Source organism: Patiria miniata, unplaced genomic scaffold (assembly GCF_015706575.1).
Source record: "Patiria miniata isolate m_02_andy unplaced genomic scaffold, ASM1570657v1 HiC_scaffold_21, whole genome shotgun sequence".
In the NCBI taxonomy this organism is placed as follows: Eukaryota; Metazoa; Echinodermata; class Asteroidea; order Valvatida; family Asterinidae; genus Patiria; species Patiria miniata.
In genome coordinates, this window is record NW_024037060.1 from 1,679,844 (window position 1) to 1,703,139 (window position 23,296).

The following is a 23,296-nucleotide window of genomic DNA, read 5'->3' on the forward strand; positions in this document are numbered from 1 at the left end:
GTTCTTGTGGGAGAGATAATCATACAAAGGTATCGGTACGTGTAGTACATGTATACATGTAACGGTATGCACGCTCTACAGTTAATAAAAATTACAACTTTTACTTTCTCATCTGATACTTAAATGAATCAGCTAGAAAGGTGGTTAAAGTTCACAATCAGAGATTCAAGCTCATGTACATGTACACACAATTCATGCACATAGTATACGTGTATGGTACATGTAGCTCTGGAAAAAATACATGCATGGTCTGACATGTCTGAAGGAAAGTCACAACTCAGCTCTAGAGGGACTTAATTGTTTTATTTTTAGACCCTTGAGTATGACGCATACTTCCACTGTTTATGACATGTACAATGTACATGGTGCAGTCCATGTATAAATGTTCTATGAAACTTTTACTATTTCTGTACATTTCTTCAGAGTTATGACGAATGTACTCAGTTCCTGAGCACCTAAGATCAATGAGGATGATTGGCTGAGCAGCTTTTTCCTATAAATGCAGCTTTTTCTTCTCCAGTTGCACACAAAAAAGTAGAAATTTTTACTGAAAAAATTGTTCATCAAATAAAGAGTAACTTCAGCCAAAGAACTTTGGAAACTTTCTCACTAAATGTAGCAAGAATTCATGCACAGGTCTGGTGCTGTACACAGGTTAAAAATTCAGCCCTGGTTTGAGGCTGAGAGGATCTACCCACATGGCTGTAAAAATCCAAAGTGTACTGTACATGTATGTTGGTCCTGTTGGTCCTGTTTACAAATACTTGTATGCGTTGGTGGCCCCTGCTCAATCTGACTTGGTCTGCTTGCAGCAGACTTAATTTTCAACACGAGTACATACAATGTAGTAGGCCTATATGAATACTTTTGAATAATTGAGTATTGGTGGAACTTGGATTTATTCAAATATTCAAATACTTAAACATCGACATTGAGGTTAAAACTTGTTTATGACTATTGTGCATGTATCGATATATTTTTATGAGAAAGCTGACTACCAGCTGACATTTGACAGATTTAAAAGATACACATATAAAACCACTCAACAAATATGAGTACATGTACAATGTAAATTTACATCAGGGATGTTCCTGTCATCTTTTCAAGATGGGTCACATTTTTCGAATATTTCTCTTTGGTAAAATACTATTTGGATATTCGGTTGATATGATTGAATATTCAGACATTCGGTAGTTTCTGCACAGCACAGCTGAATAAAAAGGCCTTAGTGAACTTAAGTTGTACACGTACTGACACTGTACAGTAGCCTCAGAAGTCCGTCATGCTTCTGCTGAATACCGGTGCATGAATGCGAAAAACTGCTCCCAAGTTGGTCCCGATTACGAGTTGTATTTGTGTATAACTCACCGTCCGGTTCCATTTTATGGCCGTGTTACTAAATGTCCGCACTTCCCGGTTGAAGGCGGTTTGGGGGTGGACGTGCAACACAGGTTTGCTCATACTTCCATATAGTCTGGTCGTCTTCAACGAAAGCTTATAGAGTTTACTTGGCACGGAGCAAGGAGAACTAGCGACTAGACGCACAGATTCTGGTGGAGCTACTGGACTTAATGGGCGATTTCCACAGTGGTTAGTGCAGCTAGCTACACATACACACGTATGTTTACGCAGACGGGGGCCTGTACCATTCCTTTCTGGGAAGGGGGACAAGCAATCAAGCGCACCACAGAAAGGGTGGGGTGAGGGGAAACGGTTCTGGGGAAGTACACGGGCATCAAGAATGAATCAGTTACCCTTGGAGAAACTTCTGAGGTCAAGCGTTAGACGAGCAAGCACAGATGTACGAAGTATCACAGGAAGTTGGACGATTACTGTCTCAGTCGGGATGAGCTTAAATTGTATCAAAAGGTGTGTGTTTGTGTTTGAACCAGCCTTACAGAGCACTGTTTCTTTATAATTAATAACCAGCTGATCACAACACATTTCCATGGATCCATATGAGACCACTGGCTTTACCAATGATCATGGTAGACAGCAGGTAAGTACACAGGTACGTTTTGATGAATATGAACTGTTTTGTTTTACTGTTTACTTGAACAGTATGTCATTGTATGCGTTACATATCAGTGGGGTATTTGAGAACTAATAAAAAATAGGTGTTTCACAGCTGTTCACTTAATTGGCATCTGCTAGATTGTGAGCTGCCCCCACCCATCCATCAGCAAAATCCTGCATACATACATATGTGTAAGCCTATGAAATCAAATTGATTGCTCTATCAAATTGAGGAATACAAGTGTAAGTCATGTCAGCCGGTTAATTAAGTGATGTGTGCGTGTGTGTTTCATCAGTTTCATATTCTTTTAGCTTGCCGGGATCGGCTGGTCGGTTTTGAATCTGATTGGAACCAGCCAGCCAATCCCTGCAAGCTCGGTGGTCGAGTGGTAAGACGTCTGCACTAGAAAGCAGGGGGTCGTGGGTTCAAGCCCCACCGGATTGATTTTTTTCTCACTTTCACTCAGGGCCCTGAGAAACCTTGGTGAGAGGTAAAAACCTAATAATAAAAATAAACAAAAACAAACTTTAAATTTCCAAAAAAAAATTGAAAAAATTCAACTGCATATATATGTATTTGCATCTAAATGTTTAGGGTCGGTCAGGTTACCTCCGGCGCCCGGAAAGAAGCATTTGGGGGAGAGGGGCTTGGGGTAAAATATTGTGTGTTAAAAAAAAAAAAATGTGAATCCAATGTCAATAAAACCCCAGCAACTTGTAAATGACGTGCATTTAGAGGCAACGGAAAAAAAACTCTCTGAACCAGCTGTTGGATTCACCTTTAAAAAAGACCGAAGGAAATTGGCGATTTCCTGTTTGAAGGGGTAACTTTACATGTGTAATGAATCATAATGCAATCAAAAATGGTTCACCTCTGTTTCAACTGTTGACACAAGAAGCCAAGTACCAGCAGGCCCCCTACAGACATGACATAGGCCTAGGCCTACAACTGCACGCAAAAAAACCCACAAAATAACCACAAAAGTACATGTACCGGTACATGTAGGCCTACACAGCAGCATGGACTATGTACATTTTGGATGTACTTGTTCATCAACTGAATATCCGAAGAGTTTCTTTTTCTTTTTCTTAATTTAAATGTTTATTTAAATGTGAGAAATCTGGAGATGATGAAAAACAACACTGTTCAAGTTTAAATCCTATAAATTGTGTGGTTTCATCATAAATTGTCAAATGCCACACTTTTGGCATGTTTCAAGGTGAAATCCACTTTTGCACATGTACATGTACATGCCACGAGCAAGGAACAAATACATGTACATGTATGTAACACAAATTTCACATTTAATAGGGGCCTACATGTGTACATGTAGGTCAAATATCAGCCATGCATTATTTTTTTACATCTTTGTCGATTTTCAGCAACTGCATGAGCATGTAAATCCCAATCGGTGGCCAATTTAGAATGGCACATGTTAAACTTGATCAGCACATTTGATACACTTTGATCAACACAAGTCCAAGTCATTCAAATGATCAAATACTGAAATATTTGCAATACATGCATAGCCCTGGTGTAAAATTAAATGTGTACAAAGTGGACCAATAACTTAGCCTTAAACTTTGGCTCCTGGGCCCCTGTTAGCGATGCAATTATTGTATTGAACAGGTGCCAACCGAACTCACTACGCATGACCGGATCTGAATACATGTACATGTAGCAGTGTGAGCTTTCCTTTTGTCATGTTTGTTGAATCATAGAGCTAGGTCCTAGCTCTATGGTTGAATGAATACACAGAACCTGAAGCACAAAGTAAGTTATGCATGTTCAGTACATTGTACCTCTACGGCTCTAGACTGCTGGTTGGACAAAAATTGCAGTTCCAACTACACATCAAATGTCATACATGTACATTGTGTGTTGTCATAACTCATATTCGTTCACGTTACAGAAAACTACAATAAAACAAATTCTCTTGTTCGTAAACTTTGACCACCATTTGTTCAGACGGCCACATTTTCCATGAATTGCAACTATTGGAGACAGCTTGCTCAAAACCACACATTTATGAAGGCCCGTGATATTTCAAGAGAAGGTTTTTTTTTTTTCAAGGGTTCTGTTGCTATGGTTTTCTGATGACACATGCAGTCTCAAGATGACTGAAATGACAGAAGTAAAAAGTTATGGTACCAGGTACTTCAGGACGCCATTCCATGACCGTATGCTTGGAACGTATTCATTTAATTAATGGAAGACCAAGCACCTCATGTACATGTACCTCTTTGAAACATGTGCACCCTTCACATGCGTAAGGCCCATAACTTTTTGGGTTTTTTATCTTTTATTTTTGGAAAAAAAAATTTACACACGTGCTTGATTTACTACTTGGTGGGGTGAAAGAAACCTTATGGTGCTGCCCCATCCGACTTTTTGCAGACACTGTCTTACACTTTTTGAAATGTTTATTTCTTTTTTGGGGGGAAATGTTTATATCATTTAAATCGCAATATCGCAATATGCAGCGAAACCTATGATAAACAGCGCAGCAAACGCGGAATAACAGTTGATTCACATATTAATGAATGCATGCAAAAACAAAAAAAATTAATTAAATCATTTTTTTTCTGGCTAAAAAAAATTTAAAAGCCAAAAAAAAAAGGTGTTCCCACCCACCATATTGTTTCTTTCAATTTAAAAAAACACACTATTTTTCCTGGCCTACATTACCAGTAGGCCTACATGTATGTGGTCACATTTATTGTGGTAAAACAAGACACATTAACCCTAACCCCCTAGGCCTTTGTTGCTTACAACCATCCTCAATCCTCCAAAATCCTCCAAAATTTTTCAACTCCGCCAAAATTTTTCAAAATTGTCAGACAGTCCTGCCTCAAAATGCATTCATCCTCAATCCTCCAAAATCCTCCTCATCCCAAAACTTTGCACTCGTGTTTAAATGAAGGATAACCAACGCCAAATCCTTCAAAATCATCAGACAGTCCTGCCTCAAAATGCATTCATCCTCAATCCTCCAAAATCCTCTTGTGCTTCATTCACCATTCATCCTCAATCCTCCAAAATCCTCATGTGCTTCAATCACCATTCATCCTCAATCCTCCAGAATCCTCATTTGATTCAATCACCATTCATCCTCAATCCTCTAGAATCCTCCAAAACCGCCAGGAGGATTTTGGAGGAGTGAGGTGGGTTAGGGTTAATATTTTTTCAATCCATGTCATGCGTACATGAACAATTACATGTACATGTACTACGTGGTACAAATGCTTGAATGATTATTGATTCTACATGTACACATGTATGTAATTATTTGTAAAGGCTACATGTACATGTATGTGAAGCTGCATCTGCAAAAAGTTATAAACACTTCTACGTTCTACATTATCCGTGTAAACTGAACATGGTTATTTGATATGGCCAATTGATCCTTTTATTTGTTAAGAATGAGGAAGTTAATGTACATGTACAGTGTACTTGACCTTTCATCATAATTCACATACATTTGTTTTGGTAACTGCCAACTTCCTTGTCCAATCTGTGTGTGTGTGTGCAAAATCCATGGACTACATTTCATTGAAGTGTACATACGCTGTGTGCAAATGGACATGTACGTACATTTGTACATGTATGTGTATGGTGGAAAGAATTTTTCTGACAAAGTATGAAAGATTTCTCAGTCCAAAATTCCTTTTTTTTTTCCAACAACTGACTATCATTGCTACATGTATGTAAGGCGCGATGTAGCCCGACTGCGTCTGGCCGTACAGTACTATCGCAAGCTCTGTAGTACGGCCAGACGCTCAATGCTTCCCCACAGACTGAATTTTTTTTCACTCTGATGTAGCGATTTTGCTACAGATTTTGATCGAGATTATCTTTTCATCCAGGACAAAAATTTCCAAAGTTAAGGTTCTTAGTCGTAGAGCAACTCATACCAGACGCAGTCGGGCTAGGTGCGATGATACTACAATTTTCTTAAGTAGAAACAGAAAGCTGTAAAATTTGACCGAATAATTTGCTGAAGTTATTGGCATGTATGGCAAAGCCTGTTTCAGTAACCACTCTTTGCAGTCATAAAGTTGTCCAAATGCTCTGTGTGTATTTGGTTTTATAGTTTTTCCCCGATGTTTGTGAAAGTGAAACTGTCACTAATTTGTTCACGCTTTCAACATCGTGGTTTTGGTCGAAAAAACAAGATGAGTTGTGACAGGTTTTTACTAGTGCCTGAAATGTTTTATTTTAGCCTACATGTAAGTTGTGAACATACATGAACGTGGGTGATCCACCGCGTAGCAGCCAAGGCGAAGCCTCGCTTACAATATTTTTTGAATTGTATCATTTCACTCTCACATTGTTGAATAACGACATCCAGGAAACTCAAAATCAAGTTAATGTAATTACCTGTAGGCTGTATAGGCCTACGCTGTGTATTTTTGTAACTGTAGTAATGTTAGACCATCAGCATACGTTGGATAGTTTAAGACATACCAACGATGTTACAGTTGGGGCGTAACACCTGTGTGTTACATAGGTTTACGCCCCAACTATAAAAATGGCCTAGTTGGGCCGATACGAACAGTTGAGGCATACATGTACACGTACTGTTAACATGACTTGTGTAGGCCTATCAGTATATGAGTTGCCTGTTTACACTGCTTGCTGTATGCAAAACATGCAATAAAGTAAAATAAAATATAAAACACAAATAAATAAATAATAAAAACAACAAATAAATATAAATAAAAGCAATCTTGTACACATACCTCCTCAACATCATGTGTACCCTCCCAAAACAGCGGATTCACAACATCTTCACTTGCATAGTACTGAAATTCAAGACTAGCATTGCTCGACTCTTTCGGGCTGCTTGCCGCTGGACTCCTGGAAAACACTCCATCCCCACTCCCACCACCACGGCCGTTGAACCTGGCCTCGGCCGATGAGTGAGATGGTGTCCGATGAAGAGGACTTGCTACCGGTATAGTTTTAGCACTGAGCTTTCGCGGAGGAGGAAGCCGGGGGCCGGGGGTGGGGTTGGGGCTGGGGCTGGGAGCAGGGCTGACAAAGTTTGCAGACTTTGGAGACGTTGCCCCCCTTGCCTCATCAGCTTGCAGGTAAAAGTCTTCCGTTAAAGCTGGATCTTCTTTCACCGTCTCTTCGGCCTGCCCCTTTGAGTTACCGAATGAAAATTTGCTGGTGCCAAGTTTGGGTGGAAGCTTTTTAATATCCGGCGGGGTTGGTCGGCTATTCCCGCTGCCAGTGCCAGGATTTGGAGGGGGCAAGGCTGGGCCTGGAGCAGGTGTTGTTACCACGGAGGACTTCACTCGAGGCCCCGGCAATGGCGGTGGTGCGCCAAATTTTGCCCGGAGTTCATTCACAGACATCGCTTTTCTCTTTCAATTTTCCGTAATCCACAACACAAGCAAATGTATTATATCAAGATTACAAGAAGCTCACATTTTGAGGTCCAGCTTAAAGAATTCAATTTCACAGTTGAAAAACAATTACAAAATTCCAGAATTTTCAGTTACTTTTGAACTACACTTGAACCACAAAAAAATAAGCTTGAACCAGGAAGTGCGCTGAGCTAGCTGCTGCGGTGAACAGCATGCATTCAGCCGAGTTATTCAGCTCAACCTCCTTCGCAGGTCTAAAGTAAATGCAAAAATGAATGTTCACGTTCGACTTTGGCTCTTTAGGAAAGAGGTTGTAAAAACATTCTACACATGAAAACTGAACTGCGGCGAAGCCATGAAGTTAAAATTATAGTCTATGTCCGCTTTCTGTCTCTGATAAAATAGGTACAGCTATGAATTAAATATCATACTGATACTACCGTCACTGTTGTCATTTACCCATTAGTAAAGATACTGAAATGTTCCTGCTTCAGCTGGGCGACTTTCAAGGAAATGGGTAGAGGCGGGTGATCGTTGCCATACAGTATGTTTTCGCGTACAACTATAATGGACAGCGCCCTCTCTTGACTATTTTAGTAAAACATTTTTGGGCATCGATCATCATCCATGTCATCAGCGTGGGAAAGGCTGTAAATTATGGTTTGTTGTTAATAATATTGACATGAGTTGAGACTTTGTTTTGATACCCCTAAGACCCTATTATATTAATGATAATGTGTGGACAAACCCCATCGCAAATTAATGGCACAACATGTATCGATATTTGTCAAATTTCGAGGTGGAAAACTAACTCACTGAGCTGAGTCTGACTGGATGTATCAACTATACACAGGCCTAGGCCTACATGTACATTGTGTTCCTTACTCTGTGTATACTGTGGATATTCACATGTAAATATCAATAAATTTGGACAATTGTGAACAATGAGTGGATCAGTATTTATATAATAGTATTGTGTCCTGTTTTGCCCAAAACTTTCCAGACATCATCATAACTCTTTGAAATAGGCAGTTGATTCCGTGTGTTGATATTATACATTTGTAATTTATATTAACATAAACAAAAATGTGTTTTAACAGCTTTACTGCCTTTACACGTAAATGTATGACAAAACAAGGATAGAGTTCTAAACCTGGATATCACTTGACACCCTGTGCTCAAACCAAATGAGACTGGTCTGAAAATTTCTAAGTGTTTTCTTTGTAAATACTTCAATAAAAAATCAGTGATGTCCATAGTATGGAATTCTTTCCCAAAATGAGATGTGAATATTGGGAATGTTCTTGTTGGTTGTAGCTTTCATCGATCGTGCCATTTTCTTCAAAATCCCTGACCATATTTAGAAAGGTGTCAAAGTCTTTTATTATTATTTGAAATGTAAAAAAGAAATGCAGCTTTTAATTGGAATTTCTCTTTTATTTTTCAACAGCTTAAAACCAAATTGAACGATTGATTACCAGGCAACATGGAGGATAAATTAATCAATTGCGAGGAAGAGGACATTGTCCCCAATGGGTCAGAGAATGAGGCGAATCCTAGTCGTCATGGTAACCAGAATCAACCTGGTACGAGTTACTCATCAGGGGATGGGCAGGATTCATCGACGGCTGATGTCCAAGAACCTCATATCAGGGATTCGCCTCTGCCCGAAGACCATGAACCACCGACACTGTCAAATAGAACGAAACAGCACAAGCATAAAGCCTGCCCTCTCAGGTCCCAGTTCAAACTCTGCAAGAAGAGAGTGTTGTCCAGCTCCACAGAGAATTTGCTTGGCGAGAACGGGCCCAGAAAGAGCTTCAAGTTCTGCCAGGGCTTGATGAAACGGTGGTTTCACATTTCTGATAAGAGTGGCCCGGAAGAATCTAGCGCCGCTAGCTACGAGGAAGACCAGAATGTCTTCACTGATGTCATCAGTCAGGTTACCGGTCAGGAAATCAGGCCTCTGGATACCGGGGAATGTTCTACCTCTGGCTCGCAAGAGGAAAACTCTTCAGGCAGAACAGGGATAAGCGGTGGGCTTTCGGGTTCATGCGCAGAGATGCTATCTGAAGTAACTTACATGCTTAATGAGAGATCCTTTGAAGAAGAACATCAGTTGCTGTGCACGTTGGATGAAGCTGTTCCGTTAACTAATAGACAAGATGGCTCTGTTTGTGATCTTGGACATGGCGAAGCACGTACAGACGACAACTTGGAAGACATCGACGAATACTTCTCTACGTCAAAGCTCCACTTGAACCGACTTCCTCCGCAACTCCTAGCCCACGTCTTCTCCTTCTTGACTGTCCCTGAGCTGCTGCGCACTGCTGCCTTTGTCTGCAAACACTGGCATCGCGTGTCGCATTTCTGGACTCTGTGGCACCAGATGCGGTTCCGCGACCACCCCAACGTGACCGACGGGGACCTGGTCGAGTTGTGCTCGCGCCATTGCAGCGTGGGCCTTCTGGATTTGTCGGACTGCCTGCGAATCACAGACGAAGGGTTAGAGAAAGCGCTGGTACATTGCAAGATGCTGCGGGATTTGTTCCTTATCAGGTATTAATTAATGAAATTTGGTTATAATTTATGTAAGAGTAAAGGTATTTGTTGAAGTATCTGAATTACATATCTTCTGGGTTCAAACAATAGATATGCTCTTTTGACCTAATCAAACTGTTTGTTCCTCTGATTCTAATTTGTTATTGTGGTACAACATTGTGTCATTGATTCAATTGTTATGTATTTCATAAAGAAGTACCCAATCAGCAGTGGCAAAGAGAAAACCATTGCGCCATGGACGAATGCCCATACAAAGACTAAAAGAAGGCACTCCACTCACATACATTTATTTCACCCCGTAGTTTGTTGTAATGCAAACTGCATTCAGTCTCACACAACTTGTAAATGTATCTCCCTGGTGCAAAAAAAAATCGCTTTCATTGACTTGTTTGCACAAAGCTTTATTTGAAAAGTTTTGTTCATTTTTTTCTCCCCAGGTGTTCCCAGCTAACAGACCGAGCGTTTCTGTCGATAGCCAACCACTGTGCTAATTTGACTCACATTGATGTAACAGGTTGCTCCGGACTCACTGACCATGCACTCCAGTCGGTTTGTAGTGACCTCTCATACATCTCTTCTATTGCTTAAATCCTAAGACCAACAATGGACCTGTCTATTGTGCCTTGTGTCCAATAGGTCTCTCTCAGATGACGTCATTTCCTACTGACCAGCCACGTGCATCGGCATTTTGAGCGTCAACTTGCATAACTCGCAACGGCTGCGTCGTATTTCGAACACATTTCGAGCAACAAGCGCATGTGTTTGGAACAATCTCAACACTGCGCAATGCGTGCTTGATTGTATAAAATATGCAGTTGCAGTTCTCCTACAGGGATGGCTGTCTTTGAGAGAGACCTATAGGCTGTTAGTTCCCATCTGTATGATTTTCAAGACTGTGGTTGCTTTCTTGGAAGTCTTTGTGACTGTTTGTTTTTTTGCTTTATCCCTCGTTTCAGATTGCCAAGGGCTGTCCGCTTTTACAGAAAGTCCGATTGAAGCAGTGTCCACTCATCTCTGATACATCCCTGCAGGTCATAGCTCGGAGCTGTCCAAGGCTTAAAGTACTAATGTTCATGGACAGTGACAAGGTACAGATTATATTGGAGAATTTACCTCATCAGGAAAGGCATCACCCTCAAATTTTCTTAATATTGTATTTTGTTGCTATGCACCATAACAAATCTTTCTTCATGTAAACGGTTTTGCGCTTCAATTGTGTGTGACAGAATTAACCCTAACCGAACACAACCCATCAAAGTTCAACAGCAGGTTTGTGTATAAATCTGTTGGGATAGGTACAGTACCCCTAAACTGATGGTCTTTTATACTGGGGTTGGCATACCTCCAGAAACTAAGTCCAACAGTGTGTGTTAGATTTCCCATGTGGGTGTTGGAATTTGCCTGAATGGGTATGGTTCCTAGTAAATTAGGCTGGGGAGTTGGGGTTAAAGTGCTCAATTTCATGCATGTGAATATTTAATTATGCACATTTGCGTCAAGTTTTCGTCTCAATTTTCCTTTTTGTTCCCTATAGATAACGGATTCTACTCTCGAGGCTCTAGCCTCACATTCCCACTATCTGGAGATCCTATGTTTACAGAATTGTGGCATCGGACCCCGTGGTTTGGCACACGTAGCAAAGGTAAACATTCCCCCTACGTGAACTGATTGTGCCTCTGTTGATGTCCAGGAAATATATTCCCTTCACAAGCGGAAAAAAATGGTTGTGGAAAAATTGTTCACAACTGACCTTAGTAAACTTTACACTCCGCAATATTTGTTTCTGTATAATTCGATTATGGTTGGTAAGTTTTGAGGAATTTCTCTGATTTTTTTCACTTATTTTTGAGACATTTATTTATTGGACTCTGTTACTGTACAGTGTACATACCAGCCCCGGTACATGGTCATACTCACTGCCCTATCCTCGTGATCCTGAAAGCAAACCATTGTTGGAAGCTTACCATTCATCTTGGAAGAGTTGACACTGAGTCAACAGTAAAATAAAATCTTTCCTTTGAGAGTTCAAAGAAATTCATTCCCAACTTGCACATTATTTTCTGATAACCTTTCTTTTTTTTCCCGATATGCCCGGTATATGTAAAAAAATTAATAAAAATAAGCCGGTGCAGGGCACAACCTTACATTAAATTTACATCTCCGTGACACAAAGTTCATCCTATCACTTATATGTATAAATTCTCAAATGACCGACTTTGGAGTCATTCCGAATCACTGCAACAGTCGATCTTTCGATCTTCAAACGTTGAACTTAATTCAAATCTTCACGATAATTTTGGTTTTGAGTAGCTCGGAATACCAATCTGCAAAAGGTGTAAGGTAGATTTGTAATTACTAAAGATACTATTCACAATGAAACATTGCTATGCAACCCTATACCGCCGAAAAACAGCCCTCGGGAAAAAACGTTGCAACCTGCCGCCACTTTTTTCTTCATATATCATCTCAATTAAGGTCATTCATTGCAAAAATGATGATAAGACATGAATCTGGGACTGAGAAACCCTTCCAATTTTGTTAGGGAATACTTACAAAAATGTTCTTCACTCTCCATAGACTTTGTACACTATCGCGAATGTGGCGACAGGTTGCAACATTTTTTTCCCAGCCCTGCCCTGCTTATGACATCTCCAAACCTGGGAACTAGTTTTTCACGGATTCATCAAGGAGTAACACAATGGAAGTGCGTATAGTATTTTCCCTCTTTTTTTCAATCACAGTTGCACCTGCTCAAGAAGCTAGACCTGAGCAACCTGTCCACACTCACCTCGGACTCCGTGCAGGAAGTAGCTAGGCACTGCAGCCTGCTGGACACGCTCAATCTTAGCCTGTCCAGAGACGTCAGGGATGACTGCGTGCTGTATGTGGCCCGCCTCTGCAAGAAACTCACCACACTCTTCCTCATCTCATGTACAATCACGGACCAAGGTGGGTACCATTTGTATTTGTCGTCATTTCGTGCAGACATCATTTCACTGACCTGTTTTGTGTCCTTAGTGTCCATTGGGACAACACTGAGCATACATGTACACTGTTTATAAAAGATATGTTGGTGAAGGGCTCAACCCTATATTGAAATAGTTCATAATATTTTGGCAGTTTTGGTTTGCTAACAGTATGCATTACCTTTAATCATGGGTCGTGATCTCGGGGTGGAGTTGCAACATCAAAATTAAGAAAATGAACTAATCCATATACAATGTATATGAAAGGCTCTGAGAACTACCCCCAAAAAACACCTACAACTTTTGTGAATTCCCTTCAATCACTCTGCAGCGTTGTACGGCATTGGCGACAACAGCGCCCTCCTGGAGCACCTAGATGTCAGCTGGTGCAGCAATGTCACCGACCACGGTGCATCCTACGTCTCGGACCGCTGTCCCAGCCTGAAGTACCTGGGCTTGATCCGCTGCGTTAAGGTCAGTGACACGGCAGTGGAAAGAATGGTTGAAGAACATCCCGGTATACACTACAGTACCTTCCTGTTGGACAGCCAGCGGCTGATTGACAAGGCTAGAGAGCAGGGCTTTGTGGCATCAGAATAAGGAAAGTGGACTGGTGGAGGAGACTACACTGACCTTTAGACTGGAAACCAGACGTTGAATTAGTACATGGTGGAGGAACTACCTGGTAAACACTACAGTACCTTCCTGTTGGACAGCCAACAGCTGATTGACAAGGCTAGAGAGTAGGGCTTTGTGGCATCAGAATAAAGAAAGTGGACTGGTGGAGGAGACTACACTGACCTTTAGACTGGAAACCAGTCATCATGAATGAGTACATGGTGAAGCACTAGCCTGGTATCCACTGCTGTACCTGCCTGTTGGTCAGCCAGCACCTGCCTGTTGATCAGCCAGCAGCTGATAGACAAGGCTAGAGAGCAGGGCTTTGTGGCATTGGTATGATGAAAGTGGACTGGTGGAGGAGACTACACAAAACACTGTTTTATAGACTGGAAACCTGACCTCATCAATGAGTACAGGCATTTAAGTGTTACAGCGTTATCAGACCATGTACATAACCTATCCAGATACATTCTGAATACCATTTTCATCCTTTGAATAGAGTTGCAACCCAAGCCTCCAGACCCGCAAGAGTTACACATCTCTCTGTATTGTTACTTTACGTAACCTGAAACCTAAAAATTCCACCCCTATGAATTGTCAGAATGACACATCTTTAAACTTAACTTTAAGTGACGTGAAGTCAAAGTGAATAGTGACTGATTCTACTTTTGTCAATCCTAAAATAAAATTCCTCAAAAACACCCCAGTGGGTTTTAATGAAAGGATCCTGGAGGTTAACAGTAATAGTCTGCATTGATAGTTCTTTGACCCCGTCATCAACCATTTGCCGCGTGGAGATCAGTCGGCCTGAAAAAGCATCTGGGATAGGACGTGAAACCGTCGCAAGTTTAAATAGTAAGTCCAGTTGACTAGATTGTATTATTTCAGTGTATAATTCAACTATCTGGATGATTGAGAACATTCATCAATTTAGTCTACATGTATTTAAAAACAAGTTGCAAGGGTTGAAATTTAACAACTTTGCTGCTTTATTTTTTATATACAAAAACACACGTAACTTCCATGAGAAACTCAAGGGAAAAAAAACAACATCATGTGACAATTAGTGGAACTTTATTACACAATCTTCCAAAGCCACTTGTTTGAATCTTCTGGCACAATTTACCATCAGGGAAATTAATTGTAGAAACATCTCGTATTACCAAATAGAGCATGTTCTCAGTGTACTGTATGCAAACGTTGAAATGTACAATTGTAAGTTAACAGAAAAAAGCCCCCAAAATGAAATTTATTTTAGTAGCAAGAAACAAGCATGCTTATATTTTTTATATTGTAATATACCCCTATGTACTTGTAGATTTGTCGTATTTCATATTTACTAAGAATATTTAATCTACCAATTAAGATGTTTGTAATTGTTGTGGAAAACACAGTGTTTGAATGATCATAGCAAGGTTATCGTAATAGATTAGCATATTGCTTAAGACTGTTCTACAGTTTAGCAATTGTGCTGATCACTAAGTCACACCAAATCTAAAAAGTAAACACTTTCTGATTGTCAATTTTATGTGCCCACCAAACCACAGTTGAAAAGGTTTGAACATCATCTGTTTTTCATTATATTATTTATGCGACAACAAATTAACACAAGTATGTATTGTGGGTTAAATAATTACCAAAAAACTTGAGCACAAACGAAACCTTCCAATAACTCCATTTGTACAAAAACTTTAATACTGTTCCTAACCTACATGTACATGTAAGCAACTTGTGCCAATAAAATCAGTTCTAGAAATGGTAGTTACACATTAGACTCTAAATTGTCTCCGTAATGACCAGTGCCTCCCTAATGTAAAGTACTGTAATTTACTACAAGTGTCTCCTTTCGTTATGATTTGTCGTTGACGAGTTTGGCCTCCATGTAGCATTGTAGCGGGCATGGGGTGTGAAGCACTGTTCAGGTAATTAATAAAGATAGGGATCGAATATATACCGATGAAATCCTCAAATTGATCAACCGAATAGAGGCTTTTGCTGAGGAAAACAAATAATTTCTTTGCTACCAACACGTGGGCCAAGTAAACAAAAAACCTAGTTCCTCGTCCCCACCTGCTTCTTTTTTCCTGCCAGCCTCTTTTTTTGTTAATGCATACTTTTGCAATATATTGTGCAAATACTGTATATTGTCAATATACATAGTATATGGGCGCGGTTCCTGAGACCTATATAGTTCAGTGCTATTAAGGAATATTTATGCAGATGTGGGCCCGCGTGCGACGGATTTAAACAACCAAAAGAAACCCTATGCCTATTTCTATTTTTTTTTTCGAATCCCGGCGTATGTGGTCGTATGGTGAAACTATTTTGCCCGCTATATCAAGTTGTGCAAAGCAAATGTCCCGTGAGGGATTATCTAAAGAATGCTATTGCCCTGGTCTTCATCACGATATAGCGTGCCCTGATTGGTCAGTAGTTACACCTATGAATTAATGTCCCTCTTCAAAACAAAGCAAAAATAGACAGTTTGCGCAGAGCATCTTCATTGAGGTCAGTTTTTATTCACGTACCAAGTGTCTACCCAAGTGTATCCAAAAGTCTGTCCCCTCTGCAGAGTCTGCTCTTGACCTTCTTTTACATCCATTAAGACACTCCTTTGTGTGGTTCTACGTATAACGACTTACTTTGCTGACTGTGTTTTCGTTGACGGATGGGAAAAAAATAGAATCAACTTAGTTTTGGTGTTGAAAAAGCACCATTATTAATGTAAAAGCACGAACGTTAGACGAAAATAATGCAGCACATTTTGTGGACAGCATTGTTTGTGCGCGTGGTTTAATAAATATTCATATCTTCAGTGGGCTGACATAATTATACAAAATATAAACCATTTTTTATTTTTTATTTGTGCTCAATATATATATAATTTGTAATATAATTCTCTCATATAAACTAATATTTATGGTTTCTGCAGAATTACCTAGTGCTGACAATAAATCGTATATCCACTCCTTTGACCGTCATTTCAGTAGTCTATGATATGCGTGCAGATTATGCAAAACAACACTGCGTCTTGACCTCCAAATTCTGACCATTCAGCGAGCGCCTTCTGTCGTATCTTTGGTAACCCGATGTTGTATGAGAAAAACATAGCTAATTGACCTATCGCGGTAGAATTGCGATAGAATCGCGTCAACGCAGCTTGTGAAATATTGTCCAATTACATGATATACAAATGGACGCAGAACGCGCCAAATCTGAGACAAACGAAACTTTAATAGTGTACAAAAACTCCATAGGATTGTCTAAGGGGTGTGGCTAACTCGCAAACGGCGATAGGTCAATGGACCGATCCAGTAAGCTCCGCCCAGTGCACACGTGGGCAAATTAACACGTGCTCTCCAATGCCACGCTGCATTTTCCTTCCGCGCGCATCATACGCGCGTGCACGCACGTCGGACATAAATCACGGCTGTGATTGGTCAGAACACCATGGGGCGGTGTTTACTGGATCGGTCCATTGACCAACAGCTTTAGCCAAATGTCTGCCCTAAATGACGTCACAACTTCTAAAGGCGGCTGGCGCGCGGGGTCGCATAAAATTTACATGAACAGATAGACGTCTAAACTCTAATTGTAGTGTTGCTCTGCAAACGTGAACGTCTCATGCTGTACCTTACAAAGACAGTGTCCTACTTCAAAGACTTTGCCAAGAGCACAATTCAAAGAAAGAACGCTGCTAATAATACTTGGTGTGCTTTGGTGGCAGCGCAAATTAATGGTCGAATGCTTTGGCCATCTCTTTCATGCAAAAACGAGCTAGAAAAGACAAATATGTAGGCCTACTGTATAGGTACATGCAATGAAAATATGAGTAATATTACATTGCACTTGTTATCTCAATGTGACTCACATTAACAGTCAGCTGTTTTGTTATACCCGAACGCACGTATATAATTGCAAAAAAGGGTTTAAATATAGCCAGGAAAAAAACATTATTACATTGTGCTTCACTATATACAGTTAAAAACTTGCCCTCGTGTCTTTTGTTTTCACATCAAATCTTTAACAGTTATGGCTCGTTGGTATTATGGTGATACTTGGTGATCGAGTAAGGCCCCTCCCCCCCCCCACCCCCGTGCGCCTCCGTCCCCATCATAAGAAATTTGAAAAAGCAACTTGAATTAAGGGCTTATATAGTACACGTATATAAATATATGGCTACAAAGGAAATACTGGAAACTGCCCATTGCACTTTTTTTTTCAAATATAAACCTTTGACCCCAAAAGAAAGGAAAAAACACGAAAATTCTCATTCAGGCTATTTTACAATCTACAATCAATTCTGTCTAGACAATTCCTGGAAGAATCTCACCTATGACCGTTTTGTAGTTGTCAATACGTTTCAGGTTTGTCTAACCGACATTTTTGTTTGAAATAAAGAAATGGGCCTCACATATTTGTTTGATCGAAAAAAATAATACTATTGATGTTATTCTGTTAACCTTCAATTTCCGGCAACAGCATCTGCGGCCATTAAAGTATGTTATGCAGGCTTAATGACCCTTTCGAAAACTAAAACTAAGTTTACAACAATATTTCTTCGACATTTACTTGTAAAAATCATGTGAAAGACACCCATTGTTTAAGTTATATTTACAAAGGACACGATTTGATGCATCTGTGAGGGACTGGTGATAGAAACACTGGAAATTAAATCTTACGTAAAATATAAGCTTTTGAATAAATAGTATATACGTATACCCGCGGTTACAGTGTGACAATTTAAAATGCATTAAACGTGGCGTGTTGTATGAACAAAACAGCGAATAAAACAACTAGGCCTACATTTACCGTAGTTTTAGAATCGTACGTGACAATCACGTGGCATTATTTATAATTAATTAAAGTGCATTAAAATTGATTACGTTCTTAAAGGCGATGATAACTCTCTCGTCTTTCCATCGTTGAAAATAAGGGGGGAAATAGAAGAAACAATGACCAAATTATCACAAAACGGCAGTAGTGACAAAACAAATAAACTTCTTAATATGCATGAATGCAATAATTTGTTGGTCATATCCAGACTTGGTGTTTTATTTGTAGATGACGCTACTTCTGTCCCATCAACCAGTAGGTTTTCTGTAGTCCTTTCCCCTGACAAATAGAATATAAAACGTTGTATGTTATAAAAAGGAATTAAGTAACTGAACCACATGTTAAGTTATTAAGCAACTGAAGAAGTGCTCAAGAAATTAGAACACAGGAAGGCTGCATCTACATGCGGACTCAGTGAGGTCAAAACAAAAACATTGTCTTTCAATCGCCTGAATAATGTGATTTACCACGACGAGACAACGGATATGGGTCATTCTATAAATTTGGGGTCCAAACTGTGACATATTTCCCGTCCCTGTTACCTAAATTTGCCATTCAAGCATCATTAAAAGTGACTTCAAATGATTGTTTATTTGTTGGGTAGGTAGTTTGCTATTCATAATCACTCTTGGAGGATGACTGCATTAAGGAGTGCATCAGAATTATACAATCATAGATGTCAGATGTAACAGGGACGGGAAAAAAGTGGACCCCAAATTTATAGAATGACCCATATATCTTTGTATACATCGCCGTTCTGTACAGTAGCACACGTTTGCTGTCCTAAATAACTTGTTGCTACAATTGTTATTAATTAGATATCTATTACAGTATTAGAGAAATAAATGTTGGAAAATGTCATTCGTTGTGTCACATTATTAATGCATTCAGTTTATGCTTCAGAAAATGTTGACGACAGCGAAGTAATTTTATACTTTTTGGGAGGAACACGTTATACAAAATCGCGAAACATTAAAGGAAATAGCTCAAAGCTATTATATGTATGTTTGTGAACACCATACTCTCTAATGAGACACCTAAATGCAACTAATATAGAACAGATACAATTTTTACGAATGAATGAAAAAATAACCTTTATTTCAATTTCGCCTCGGTCTTCGATGTCGAAAACGTCTTCCTCACGAAGAATGCCCGCAGTTGAGTCGCTGATATGAATCTTCAGAGCTTTGGCGGCAAAATAAAGAGAGAGAAAAAATATTAGATTTTTATGCGAGAATGATTGTGTGAGTCACACAATATGTTATTTCAAACACAGTGACAATAATTTGTCATTGTTATGTATTATATGAACTATTTTTTTACGATTTTATTAAACAATGCACGTTATTATTTCATACATGTACCAAACCGACTGCGGAAAGTCGTCACCTCTCGATAAGAAGATAGGCCTTACATCAATATCATCTTTATTGCTGACCCCCCCCCCCCCCCAGGGTTCAGTTCATACTTAGAACTAAAGGGAAATTTGGGGTACCTGTAGCGAATTTCAAGACGTAGCAAACTGTTGTTTCGCTATGAAAACTTCCATGGAAAGTCCGGCCGTCAGCATAACGTACACACCCGCGCATGGAGGTTTTAGATTTAACACACTGATGATCTTGTCTCTCAAAAATGTCTCAACTTTGGAATGATTACTTACGTTCTCCGTTGGATTCCATCCTAGACGCTGTGTTGACTGTATCACCGAAGAGACAGTAGCGAGGCATCTTGAGACCCACTACACCAGCAACACAAGCTCCTTGAGAAAGAAAATCATAACATTGACATTTTTGTCAAATTAATGTAGGCCTAAAACCAAATAATTTCCTACGGTAAGTAACTGCTGATGCATATATAACCTTATAACAATTAATTGATTACTTGTCGTGGGCTGATTTGTTTTCGTGCAATGTCTAATTGCAAAGCTCATAACTGCTAGAAAAAAATATCCATTCAATTCGATAGAAAAAAAATATTTTCAAGGTGCCACACCCAAAAAGCACAATATACACAAACTTTATGTAGTACGCACGTTTTGACAATGATCGTGCACATTTGAAACCTTTATTATGCAACCTGATGGGCACAAACACCTTTCTTAGCGCTCCCAGCGTGACGTTTCCTGAATTAACAGCCTGCATTTGTACCTCCGAGGGCACGTGCTTGCTAGGGCTAGCTAGCCGTGAATACCTTCGAACGGTCCTCAACTATTCTGTTCTTAAGACGTTGATTAACATATTCTTATATTTAATATAGTTGGCATGATTAATTTCATTCCGTCTCCTAAGGAATTTATGATAAAGTTTATATATTAAACCACTGTAGCACATTTAATTAAACAAATAAAAAAGAGACCAGCATTTTTCTTTAAACCCCCCCCCCAAAAAAAAAATTCTCTTCTCGAAAATGTTTGGACAATTTCGTAAAGGTGTCTTCCTGACCTGAGTGTATGCCAGCCCGCAGCCGGAGCTTCCAGTCCGGACGGTGGGAAACTTTAAACGTCCCGACGCTGCCTAGCAACGCCAGCGCCATGTTGGCCACGTGGGACGCATGCGCATTGCCGTTACGGATCGGCAGGCCCGACACCACCATGTATGCATCACCAATGGTCTCAACCTAAACAATCATTTTGAAGACAAAAACGAGGGACAATTTTAAGTACAACTGTATTTAATTGCAATTAAAATAAACTAGTTTCTCAGAGCTTTTTTTAAGTTTAAGAATAAAGAAATAATTCGTATGAATACTGAGTATACAGTGTTTATACGTCGATGAAGGGCAATTAACTAATCTGAATAACAATAATGTAAACTTTAACACTTAGTTTGAAAAAGGCTATGAAACGAATTGATACTGGTTTATTTTAATATTCCCACACACTGTCGCATGTGCACAAAAGCAGCACCAGAATTACGGGAAACAAAACTCGATCAAATTAAAATAATTCCGTTTCTCGTTAGCATTCTGAACAATTTACTTACTTTGTAGACGTCAAAATTGCCAATAGTCTCATCGAAGCACGTGTACAAGTCGTTCAACAGATTCACCACCTTATACAGAGGGAAAAAATACCTGTCAGCGTACAATGGCATGTAAATTGATAGGGTAAAATTAATTTCAATCGCGATCCTTTTGACAGTAATTATCAAAAAATCTTAGCTCTATTTGTTAGATATGCTGAGCAGAAATTATTGTTTAAACATTAAGATCATTCCTTTTGAGATGGTCTCTTTTTTGGGGGGGGGGGGGCTTTTATCTACCTGCATTGGGTTGCTTCGAGAAGACAGCTCAGTGAACCCGACAATATCACTGAAGAAGATAGTGACACTGTCATATGACTCTGGATTGACGGGTGAGCCGACCTTCAGCTGATCTGCGACGGATCTACAAACAACAAAATAGGCTTTTGTTATAACAGAAACATATATTTGACCCGTAATCTGGTTTCCGTTTGATCTGGTACATGTAATTTTAATTCATTTTGACCTGGAAACCTTAGCACGGTGTAATTTTGAACCCAATTTTTTTCTGTACCATGAAATGTATCAGGTCAGATTTACCCGCCGGATCCCTGGATATTTTAGTGTGTAGTTTCTTAAATCTATTGAGCTCCTCCTCTTCATAGCAAAGTGGAAACTATAGTCATGTCACTGACAAATACCGAAAAAGCAGGATTGAGGTCGGACCAGTAAAGCCCTATAGTGAAAGTAGATCCACGTACTTGGGTAGCACCTCATACAGCAGCGTCTCAGCCCTCTTCTTTTCCTCAAGGAAGGCTGAGGTTCTCTCCTCCACCAGACCCTCCAGGTTGTTAGCGTAGGCCTCCATGCGATTCAGGAGATTATCCATGATGCCGCCAGAACCGCCCCTGTCGATACAAGCATACCAAGGAGGTTTAATACCCAAGGACATAGCTGTGGGACGGTGGGGTTGGAGGCCACTTCTGATCTAGACCTCAAAATCAAAAGTTTCTTCATATCTGGCTTAGAAATGTGTAAAGACACAAATGCTTAATATATCTGAGGCCGATTTCGATTTTTATAATTTTATAAAAATCTAAATCCGAAACAGTCGCAGCAAAGAAAAAAACTACACTGGCGGTGATCTCGGATAGCCTACAACCTTTAACAGGGACGGATTCTGCCAGGCCCTTCAATTTAGAGTTAAAGATTGTGTATATACTCGTACTTTTGCGCAACCGATAAAAACAATAGGCTATACCACATTGCTTAAATGTTCAATATTTCATATCTCGGTTCATCACTTCAGACCTTTTGTCTCTATAACTTGTATCGATGCGTTGACTAAAACAACCCAACCATTCCCTCAATGAAAAGTCCTATATCCGTCACTCCCCTGGCTTGCTTGCGGTTGGAACGTATACGTACTTGCACATTTTCTTCATTTCGGACAGTAACGCGTCAGAGCTGATGCGATCGGCGGGCGCCTCCTGCCAGCACTTGGCCATGATAGCGTGCATCTGTGGGCTGCAGTCACCGGACACGACCTGGGGTCTAAAGGGCTTGGAGGACGGGGGCGGGGAGGTCAGCTTCTCTAGAATAGCTAAAGAACAAGGAAAGTTAGTACATTTCAACATGCTAAGAAGTCAAGTCACATGTTGAAATTATTAAAGTGTGGGCCGGAAACTACTATGTTTACTTATTTAACCATTGACTTAAGACATATTTTTTTGATCTTGTTAGTCAGAGATAAGTACCCGGCGCCCTAGGCCTTGAATGCAGGGCGGGCGTACGTGCGAAGCGCTATCATAAAGGAGGCACATCGGTATCTTGAACAGCTCCCCTAGTGTAATGTGGTGATGTCCTGGTGTAACGTTGTTTTCGTGTACATTTAAGGGTTTTTTTAGACTTAAGGATGAGAACGTACTGTTTACTTCATTTTTCAGGAAAATAATGTTA

The 23,296-nt window shown here is 39.9% G+C and overlaps 3 protein-coding genes across 7 annotated transcripts in view; 1 reads left to right on the forward strand and 2 right to left on the reverse strand.

The window, feature by feature from the left end:
• LOC119729493 (tyrosine-protein kinase Fer-like) overlaps window positions 1–7,941 on the reverse strand; it is a 30,778-nt gene extending 22,837 nt beyond the window's left edge. The window contains exon 1 of one of the 2 annotated variants that reach the window (XM_038202063.1): window positions 6,760–7,940. In XM_038202063.1, coding sequence (XP_038057991.1) covers window positions 6,760–7,380 — 621 coding nt within the window. In that variant the 5' untranslated portion in view covers window positions 7,381–7,940. Of the gene's footprint in view, window positions 1–6,759 lie in introns of both variants that reach the window. The other variant, XM_038202064.1, reaches the window with a different exon arrangement.
• Window positions 7,942–7,953: 12 nt separating this feature from the next.
• LOC119729494 (F-box/LRR-repeat protein 17-like) lies at window positions 7,954–15,308 on the forward strand. Of its 2 annotated transcripts, none has more exons than XM_038202065.1 (7): window positions 7,954–8,052; window positions 8,843–9,951; window positions 10,392–10,503; window positions 10,911–11,042; window positions 11,489–11,596; window positions 12,696–12,903; window positions 13,252–15,308. In XM_038202065.1, exons 2-7 carry the CDS (start codon window positions 8,879–8,881, stop codon window positions 13,518–13,520), a joined length of 1,902 nt encoding a protein of 633 aa, XP_038057993.1. In that variant the 5' UTR covers window positions 7,954–8,052; window positions 8,843–8,878; the 3' UTR covers window positions 13,521–15,308. The 2 variants fall into 2 exon arrangements, with proteins under 2 accessions (XP_038057993.1, XP_038057994.1); XM_038202066.1 differs by having other exon boundaries at window positions 8,001–8,042.
• Window positions 15,309–17,808: 2,500 nt separating this feature from the next.
• LOC119729704 (atrial natriuretic peptide receptor 1-like) overlaps window positions 17,809–23,296 on the reverse strand; it is a 43,424-nt gene continuing 37,936 nt past the window's right edge. For 2 of the 3 annotated variants that reach the window (XM_038202389.1, XM_038202391.1), the window contains exons 15-22: window positions 22,766–22,940; window positions 22,099–22,245; window positions 21,638–21,761; window positions 21,359–21,427; window positions 20,819–20,993; window positions 20,038–20,136; window positions 19,471–19,562; window positions 18,612–18,656 (exon numbers count right to left, since the gene is read on the reverse strand). In XM_038202389.1, coding sequence (XP_038058317.1) covers window positions 18,612–18,656; window positions 19,471–19,562; window positions 20,038–20,136; window positions 20,819–20,993; window positions 21,359–21,427; window positions 21,638–21,761; window positions 22,099–22,245; window positions 22,766–22,940 — 926 coding nt within the window. Of the gene's footprint in view, window positions 18,657–19,470; window positions 19,563–20,037; window positions 20,137–20,818; window positions 20,994–21,358; window positions 21,428–21,637; window positions 21,762–22,098; window positions 22,246–22,765; window positions 22,941–23,296 lie in introns of all 3 variants that reach the window. The other variant, XM_038202390.1, reaches the window with a different exon arrangement.